Raw genomic sequence first — 10,205 nt, 5'->3', positions numbered from 1 at the left:
AAATGTGCAAACACTCTGAACATGCTCTGTCATCGTATACGCTAAATGTGTAGCTTGTGAACGCGCCTATGGAGAAATTTGGCGTAAATTCTTCAGAATAATAAACTAGTACGTAAAACTAGCTACACATCTTTGCAGTGGGGGGAAACGACCGAGTAAAACAAGGTTAATAAACAAACAGATGTGTAACATTTGAGCCTCGCTGGGATAGGCAAATAATGGAAAGGAGTAAGTGGTTATTTCAAAACTAAAATCCCGACGGTCCCCATACTCCGGTCTTTACTTTTCCCCGGACTCTGCGACTAGACACTCCGCTAGCAAGTATAGTAGCGCGCGCTAGTTAGCCCATCAGCGAAGCCACACAATATCTTCTAACTTCGTGCGCGCTGAGAAAATGGTGAGTTTTTATTATATTTAACTGTTATCTATCGTTAACATGTGTTCGATATAGCTAACGCCATGCACCCCACGTAAGTAAGGCCTTTTACTATAGTTCAGATGGCTAACTTTAGTTAATACCGGTGTCGGTCTATTTGGCTAGCTAGATGGCTAACGACGTTAGCATAACTACGTTAGTTACAGTACAGCATCTGCTTTAAATGTTGATTGTTTTGGCTAACGTTAGCTAGTTTACAAATGATCAACTCGGTTTCTTGCAATCCATATGTTAGCTAACAAACTAGCCAAAATCATTACCAGTGGCAGTATATTGCCATTCATGTATTGCAGTTAACGCGTTAGCTAGCTAACGTTAACTAATTGCAGCCATAACGTTAGTTAGCTAACTAGCGTTATATCATACTCACATCGACACATGTCATTGTGAATTAACGTTAATTAGCTAACTACTACCTAACGTTTGTGTGTAATTTTCGTTTTTAATATGGCAACCAGCGCAAGCTAACGTTAGTAATATAATTCGACTTTACTTGGTAGATAGGGAGTTAGCTAGTTAGCATTGTAAACCAACTCAACTAGAATTGTACCAACAAGGTACAATGCTGTCATTCATGCCTTTTTATATTCTGTCAAATTGGATTCCGAAGACCTTGCCAACAAGCAGCCTGTGATGAGGCTAAAATAGATCCTTAAGTAATAAACAACAACAATCAAAGTGTGTGCAGCATGTTTCAACAGGAATATCCCTTGTCTTCCAGGTCTTATGCAAGGTTGCATGGCACCCCATTTTAGTGTGAGCTTGAACTAAGGACATTGACTTTCAGGCATCTATTTTTCGCTGTATGCAAAGAAGGGGGAAGCAGCGCAGTAGTTTCTCTTTGGCAACGTGCATAGTGGTTTGGCAGCCCTGTTGAGGGCCCAGCGATGTACTCACGCAATTCACTATGGAGTTATGTCAGATGTGTGTTCATGTCTTTGATGAAAAAGGTAAGTAGACATTCTCATTACCTCACGCCACCTAATTCGCTTGTTTTCTGACAAGGATGCCAAGCTCTGATACCGTTTCTTCCCTCTTTACAGCAATACGTTTCTTGAACCATGAAAACCACTTCTGTGTGGAGTAAATGCCAATTAATGACTGTCATAAACAATCCCTCTCTGTGCCCCAGTTGAGTCAATCAACCATGCTGTTTTTTCATAAATTTTATGCCAGTATCTCAAGCTCATTATTTTCTCCAGTTAGCCACACAGCAAGTGCCTTTGAGTATTTGTGTCCATTGTGTTTGTCTTTGACACTTCATCAAGCTTGATGAGTTGAGACCTGGCATTGTGTGAGCCTGAGGCACAGTGAAACCAAATTAGGTGTGCATGCCTTGTCTGTCTGCAGGTGTACCTGTTAAATCCTCTGGAGAACCTGAGGAGCTACATCAATAATCGTCCGCCACTGGTCATCTTTATGGTCAGCGTCAGCGCCGTGGCCATCGCCTTCCTCACCATCGGCTACTTCTTCAAAATCAAGGAGATCAAATCCCCAGAGATGACTGAGGTAGGAGCGACACGCCTCCCACTGGTACATCAATACTGATGTTGTCATAGGAACATGTACAAAACCCATGCAGTAGGAGGTTTCTTGATATCTGAAGCTGAACTATATATGGCTGTCATACATCAAAGTTATTAGCTCATTTAGCCAAACTAATTTCTTGAAGTGTGACTTGATAGTCACAATTTAACCTAACCATACTATTGGTGATTATTTAAAAATAGTCAACAGCCGTAAGCTGTGCTATTCAACACCAGAGCCACAGATGGATAGTGCATGACTCAGTCTCCTCCCCTTCTTCTCCAGGACTGGAACATCTTCCTTCTGCGCTTCAACGAGATTGACTTCTGCGTATCAGAGAATGAGACTCTCAAGCACAGCCTGAACGAGTCAACCACGCCCGAAAGCACGGTGACCAGCGGCCAGGCGCGCTCCAGCACCCAGGCCCCGCTCCTTCTGGAGGACCCGGGCCCGATCAATATCTCTGTGCCCATCACCCTTACCCTGGACCCACTGAGGCCCTTCGGAGGCTACTCGCGTAACATCACCCACCTCTACGCCACCGTGCTGGTGGGACAGGTCGGCCTGGCCGGTGAGTTCACTTGTGTCTTCAGTCCCTACTTCCTCCACATGTTACAGGGTCTGTGTGCATTAATCCTTTTCACACTATCGTACCGAGCTGCTTAAATGTTTTCTTTCACATTGTCATTTTCAGCACAGGACCAGCAACTATGGTGGATGCAAAGTAAAAAAAAGCCCCTCTGTGTTGAAGTGTGTTATTTGACTGTCCAAGCCAATACATTATTTATTTAGTTGTGAGTTCGCTTCACCTGTAAGTGGATGCAGGAAGGCGTTGGCTTTATGACTGTAAGTAGCCATCCTTTGTGTAAGCATTTGTTTTGTGTTTTTGTCACAACTTCTCAGGAGTCTGAGTGTTGTTAGCCAGTTCTTTGGTGGTTCAGTCAATCCTTTATCAATAGGTTTTGAGGTACCACTTTTTATGGGGAGCTTAAAGAGTGGCTCAGTGGGAGTGAACAGTGAAGCATTGTATAAACAATCAGTGGCTAGTAGTCCAGATACTCCTCCCAGTCTGTCCCGTGGTAGGGAGAAGAACAAAGTGCCTTTGGCCTCTGCTACGGAGTGCGTTTCAGGCCCAGACTGAATAGGTATTGATGTATTTTCCCCCCTTTATTTTTGCAATTTGCCACTCAACTGAGACAATAGTCCCTTGTCAACATAAGGATTATTAGAAATCAATGCCAAATTCCTTCTCCGTGCACGTCACCTGCAGGCTTTGCATGGGCATAGTAGGCCAGCATAGTAGGCCAGTCTCAAAGCTGTTTGAATATGTATGTTTGCAGTCCAGTGTTTTCTGTATCAAAAGGGGCTTAGGTGGTCGGTGTGGCAGGGGATATGGTAGGAGGCATGACATTTTAAAGGCCATCATCTTGGCGGTGTAAAGACATTTTTAATTTAAGCCAGTTTCCTGCAATTCTACAAATTTCTTCATGAAGCTGAGATAATAATTTTTAGATTTGAAGCTAATTTCCTGCTATTCTGCATATTCTGTCATGGAGCTGAGAGAAATTTACAGTTTTTAAAGCAGTGCTGTGTTTTGCTCAAACATAATAATAAAATCAATACTGTCAAATTCATTGTTCTTGGGATTTTCAGTTATCCCTTACTGTCTAGTTTTTATTTTGAGAATTGTTAGTTCTCAAAGATTATATTATAAAAAAATATATAGAGGTCCATTATCTTTTCTACATACTTCAAATCAAACTTTATTTGTCACATGCACCGAATACAACAGGTGTAGACCTTAACGTGAAATGCTTACTTACAAGCCCTTAACCAACAAAGCAGTTCAAGAAAGAGTTAAGAAAATATTTACCAAATAAACTAAAGTAAAAAAATAATAAAAAGTAACACAATAAAATAACGAGGCTATACACAGGGGCTACTGGTACCGAGTCGGTGTGTGGGGGTACAGGTTAGTCAAGGTAATTTGTACATGTAGGTGAAGTGAAATGACTATGCATAGATAATAAACATCGAGTAGCAGTAGTGTAAAAACAAATGGGGGGGGTCAGTGTAAAAACAAATGGGGGGGGCAGTGTAAAATAGTTTGAGTGGCCATTTCATTAATTGTTCAGCAGTCTTATGGCTTGGGGATAGAAGCTGTTAAGGAGCCTTTTGGTCCTAGACTTGGCGCTCCGTACTGCTTTCCTCTGACACTGCCAAGTATATAGGTCCTGGATGGTAGGAAGCTTGGCCCCAGTGATGTACTGGAGTGTATGTGCTATATTCTGTAGCGCCTTACGGTCAGATGCCGAGCAGTTGCCTTACCAGGTCGTGATGCAGCCAGTCAGGATGCTCTCGATGGCGCAGCTTTAGAACTTTTTGAGGATCTGTGGACCCATGTCAAATTTTTTCAGTCTCCTAAGGGGGAAAATATGTTGTGTCCTCTTCACGACTGTCTTGGTGTGTTTGGACTGTCGTGGAAATTCTTACACAGGGACACTCGAAGTCAATCTTAATTGAATCATTGTTTATTTGTCAGTGCGCTGGAGAGGTTCCAACCAACTCAATGCACCATAGTACACATGTCAATCAGGAGCTCTGCCTGGGCAGTCCCAGCTGTTGTCTTATATATGGCTATACACAGACAAGTTATATTTGCATGATTTAGCATAATTAATTGATCATTACCATTTTGTTTTTCATATGACCAACCAATACCTCATGAGAGTTCTTTCGTTCGTAAAAATAAGGTCTGGGCGTACTGCCAAATTGAAGCTACTGTTAGTGAGGATCCGTTCAGTCAGCCACTTGCATGAACAAAGAAATTAGTTATAAGAAAAGCGCAAAAATAAAAATTTGCTGTACAAGACAATGATAGTTAATTGGTGATGTGGACACCAAGGAACTTGAAACTCTCGACCTGCTCCGCTACAGCCCCATCGATGTTAATGGGGGCCTGTTCGGCCTGCCTTTTCCTGTAGTCCACGATTAGCTCCTTTGTCTTGCTCACATTGAGGGAGAGGTTGTTGTCCTGGCACCACACTGCCAGGTCTCTGACCTCCTCCCTATAGGCTGTCTCATCGTTGTCGGAAATCGGGCCTACCACTTGTGTCATCAGCAAACTTAATGATGGCGTTGGAGTCGTATTTGGCTACGCAGTCATGGCTGAACAGGGAGTACAGAAGGGGACTGAGCAAGCACCCCTGAGGGGCACCAGTGTTGCAGCTCAGGTTGGCAGACGTGTTGTTGCGTGATATCTGATTAAGTCGTTTACACTCAGTGTTTTTCCATCCCAATAGTTTTTTTGCCATTCCCAAGGATTTGAAATGCAGAAAAACCCCTGCAGTCAGCGTTTGTTTTCCCCCCAAAATACATGTGAATTGAATGACATATATTGATAGAGGCTAAATGGGCTGTTGCAGGACATATGTCATATTCCTTGCAGTGGGGCTCTTGTCAACTGCACATTCTTTAACCGTGATGCTGTTTTACCTGTCGGGAGCACTTACAAGCAACGTTTCCTCAATTTTGGCACTGAGCAAACTCTGTGCAACTTCTGGTGCATGTTAACTGTGAACACAGGCTGTACTAGCTTTACATTTTAAGTGGCCAAGTAGGCTACTGTGGCTATTTGATCATAATGTATGCCTACCAGAGTGGCCTACCAAGAAAAACAATGGAGAAAAACACATCCCCGTTCTATCATTCAGCCTACGGTAGCAGCCATTCTGTGGTGTTCAATGCTTACATTCCATGAGGCTAAGAAAAACAAAAACATGCTTGGCTTGCTATTAACCTGTTTATCCAGTTGTCCTTCAGACAAGGAGGTGACTGAACATGTTGTGTTTGATGCAAGAAACTACTTTACAAAATCAGACATTATGCTACCTTCTGCCTATTGGCTACTTACCTTATTCAAGGCTGTCTCAAAATACAACACTGTCCCTTTTAACCTCTACTGGATCAATGTCCCCCCCCCCGTGGGTCGATTGAGGTAACGTGCGCTAATGTGATTAGCATAATGTTGTAAGTAACCAGAACATTTCCCTGGACATAGACATATCTGATATGGGTAGAAAGCTTCAATTCTTGTTAATCTAACTGCACTGTCCAATTTACCATAGCTATTACAGTGAAAGAATACCATGCTATTGTTTGAGGAGAGTGCACACTTATGAACTTGAAAATGTATCAATAAACCAATTAGGCACATTTGGGCAGACTTAATACAACATTTTGAACAGTAATGCAATGGTTCATTGGGCAGACTTAATACAACATTTTGAACAGTAATGCAATGGTTCATTGGATCAGTCTGAAACTTTGCACATACACTGCTGCCATCTATTGGTCAAAAATGAAATTGTGCCTCATGTGTTTTTTCTCTTGCATTTCAAAGATGATGAAAAGGAAAACATTTTTATATATTTCTTTTTTTTTACCAGATCTAATGTGTTATGTTCGCCTACATAAATTTTACATTTCCACAAACTTTAAAGTGTTTACTTTCAAATGGTATCAAGAATATGCATATCCTTGCTTCAGGTACTGAGCTACAGGCAGTTAGATTTGGTATGTGATTTTAGGCGGATAAAAAAAAGGGTCCTATCCTTAAGACATAACGGTCTTTACCTGTCTTGCTTTTCAAAGATGGCTAGAAATGTGCACATGTTGTGCTTTTGTTGGAAACAACCACTCCCCCTTGTTGACTATAAATGAGCTATAACTGGGCTAATAACTCACTAACTAGCAAAGAATATGAACAAATCTGTACACATGGCTACATGCAGCTCTCACTTTGATCTCAAAACAAGCGCATCTACTCACGATCACTCATGCTGTAGCCTAAACACAGTCCAGTTCAAAGTCAATGGCACAGATCCATAGATCCAATGCCTATTTGCATATAGGCCTACTGCAGCTCTGATTGGTTATGGCCCACCGGTCTGTGTAGAGTACTGACTTGCCTGTCAGTGTAATATAATCCTATTCTAATGCGCACTACCTATAAGAACATCTCTTGCACAGTTATCTTTGCATACTAAATCTTGCGTAGTTTGTTTTTGTTTCGGTATATTACATTGAAAGTGGCTAATATTGCGTTGATTCGATCACACTTCCCAAAGTGGAGCGAAACGTTGACAGTGTTAACTAAAGGGGAGAACTGTAGAAAGTTGAGTGAAGTTCAATCTTATTCTGTGTGGCAGTACGAGTGGAGCTGCACGCATCTTAGAGGGAACATTGCTTATGTGTGTGTGTCCTCAAAGGCAGGGATGCCCACGAGGAGATGAACATCACCTTCACACTGCCAGCGTCATGGAATTCTGATGAGTGCGTGCTGCACGGCCACTGTGAACAAGTGGTGTTTAGCACTTGTATGACCATCACTGCTGCCAGCAACGTCTTCCCTGTCACCGTGTGAGTGCCACTAAACCCCTGAATTGTGATGCATCCATATACTAAATTATCTTTGTATTTCATGACTAGACCTGTATTTGATAGTCAATGTTGGACTTGCATTTAGGCAATCTTGTAATGCGTATAGTGAAATATAAAAATTATTTTTGACATTGGAATAAAACTGATGGAATCATCAGTCATTTGCTCATGACAGTGAATAACCTCACATCAGTAACACTGACAACTAAGTGCACACTGTTCGTAGAATATCAGTTGTACTACGGTACAAGGAGACTTTTGTATTAAATTCAAGTTTTATCAAACTGAGTACTAAGCATTGGTGCGAAACTTCATGGTCGAAACAGAATAGTCTTAACACAGAACAAAGAGATTTTTCATGACCACGTCTCCTGACCATAACAAAATAGAATGGAACAGGGCAAGGTATTCAAGTTTATTAAATGTTGCCTTCCAGGCAACCGCCCCACTGTGTCCCAGAGACCTACACCAACGCCACGTCTTGGTACAAGATCTTCACCACGGCCCGTGACTCGGACACCAAGTACACGCAGGACTACAACCCTTTCTGGTGTTACAAAGGAGCCATCGGGAAGGTGTACCACACCCTCAACCCCAAGCTGACCGTCATCGTGCCAGACGTGAGTCAGCAGCCACTGTCTGCAGCAGTGCTGTTTTATGTCCGAGTCCCTAATGGCACCGTATCCTCTAGTGCACAGCTTTTAACCAGCGCCCTATGGGTGCCATTTCAGACACAGCCTGTGTTTGTGGATAACCTTGCTGAGGGTTTAGACTGAGAACGTTTGAGAGTAAAGCCTTTTACACCACATGGCCAAAAGTGCTCGTCGAACATCTCATTCCAAAATCATGGCGTAAATATGGAGTTGGTCATTCCTTTGCTGCTATAACAGCCTCCACTCTTCTTGGAAGGCTGCGTGGACTTGCTTCCATTCAGCCACAAGCATTAGTGAGGTTGGGCACTTATGTTGGTCGATTATGCTACCTGTTCCAATGAATAGTGCCAACCATAAAGTTTGCTGGAGGAGGAATAATGGTCTGGGGCTGTTTTTTCATGGTTCGGGCTAGTCCACTTAGTGCCATTGAAGGGAAATGTTAACGCTACAGCATACAATGACATTCTAGACGATTCTGTGCATCCAACTTTGTTGCGACAGTTTGGGGAAGGCCCTTTCCTGTTTCAGCATGACAATGCCCCCGTGCAAAAAGCGAGGTCCATACAGAAATGGTTTGTCGAGATCGGTGTGGAAGAACTTGACTGCCCTGCACAGAGCCCTGACCTCAACCCCATCGAACACCTTTGGGATGAGTTGGAATGCCGACTGCGAGCCAGGCCTAATCGCTCAACATCAGTGCCAGACCTCACTAATGCTCTTGTGGCTGAATGGAAGCAAGTCCCCTCTGCAATGTGGAAAGCCTTCCCAGAGGAGTGGAGGCTGTTATAACAGCAAAGGGCGGACCAACTCCATATTAATACCCATGATTTTGGAATTAAATGTTCAACAAGCCGGTGTCCACATACTTTTAGCTATGTAGTGTATGTAATCAAAATGAGTCCTTTTAAGAAGATAAGTACTGGTTTTGGTATACAGCTTGGACATAGGCACTTGTCTAGTTTAATTATGTGTAACTTCATATCATGAGTGATTTTTATCATCCTTCTGTGTTCTCTTCAATTCTATAATGCATTCATAATGGAAACTGTAAATCTAAATCCCCAAGTGCACATTAGCTAATATGTTCTAACTGACTAAAGATAGAGCAACATTTGCAATTAAATTACATTTGACTTTAACCAGATTTATCCTAGGGGACCAATGGCATTATTCAATTACCAACCAGTTTTCCTAAAACATTATTTATATTTGAAATGACAGGAACAATACATGGGGGGGGGTTGCTATTAGAGAAAATAGCCAGTATCTTAGTGCAGTATGTCGTCCTTTATGAGGTAGTGTTTACCTGGTCCTTAGGCTATTTCTCTCTCTTTGCAGGACGACCGCTCACTCATCAACCTGCACCTAATGCACACCAGCTACTTCCTCTTTGTGATGGTCATCACCATGTTCTGTTATGCTGTCATCAAGGGCCGGCCAGGGAAAGTACGGACAACCACCAACCCTGACTTCTGCGCTGAAAAGGTAGGTGTAGGGTGAAGTTTATAATTTTCCACCACTAATGGTTGAGGTTTGGGGGAGGCAAAGCTGATCCTAGATCTGTATCTAGGGGAAACTTCACCCGGAGTGAAAAGGTACAACAGAATGCAATAATACACAGCACAACACAGCTAGTCACCTTTTATATCGTATTAAACAGTGTGAAAAGATATTGCTAAGATGAGTCTCTGGGGGGAAACTGTCATTTTGTTAATAAAACCAATAAATGCCGACCCCTCTACCAATAAATGCCGACCCCCTTTTCAGCTGTTATCGTGAATGATGTATACATTCCACCACAGGATAAGAAAAATAACAAGCTGGCACTTAGTGAACTGAACAAGGCTATAATCAAGCAAGAAAATCTACATCCAGAGGCCACTTTTCTGGTTACAAGCAATTTTAATTCCGCGTCATTAAGACAAGTGATGCCCAATTTCCATCAACACGTCTCCAACAGCCCTAGGGACGATAGTCCCAGACCACTGTTATTCTACCCACAAGCAAGCATACAAGGCCGCCCTCGTCCACCATTTGGCAAATCAGATCACGACTTTGTACTCCTGCTTCCAGAAACTCAAACATTAAGTACCCGTGACACTCCATTGAGAAATGGTCACCAGAATCGGAGCTTATGCTGCTTTGCT

General features: G+C 42.5%; 1 protein-coding gene across 2 annotated transcripts in view; it reads left to right on the top strand.

The window, feature by feature from the left end:
- Positions 1-96: 96 nt before the first annotated feature.
- Positions 97-10,205, top strand: part of tmem248 (transmembrane protein 248) — a 31,084-nt gene continuing 20,975 nt past the window's right edge. Inside the window, exons 1-7 of one of the 2 annotated variants that reach the window (XM_014197875.2) lie at positions 97-397; positions 1,158-1,386; positions 1,787-1,945; positions 2,249-2,534; positions 7,234-7,384; positions 7,842-8,025; positions 9,397-9,543. In XM_014197875.2, the coding sequence (XP_014053350.2) occupies positions 1,324-1,386; positions 1,787-1,945; positions 2,249-2,534; positions 7,234-7,384; positions 7,842-8,025; positions 9,397-9,543 (990 nt within the window). In that variant the 5' untranslated portion in view covers positions 97-397; positions 1,158-1,323. The remainder of the gene's footprint in view (positions 398-1,157; positions 1,387-1,786; positions 1,946-2,248; positions 2,535-7,233; positions 7,385-7,841; positions 8,026-9,396; positions 9,544-10,205) is intronic. The other variant, XM_014197876.2, reaches the window with a different exon arrangement.

Source organism: Salmo salar, chromosome ssa04 (genome assembly GCF_905237065.1).
Source record: "Salmo salar chromosome ssa04, Ssal_v3.1, whole genome shotgun sequence".
NCBI classification, from domain to species: Eukaryota; Metazoa; Chordata; class Actinopteri; order Salmoniformes; family Salmonidae; genus Salmo; species Salmo salar.
The sequence above is the reverse complement of the archived record's forward strand: the minus strand, read 5'-3'. Positions and strand labels throughout refer to the sequence as shown.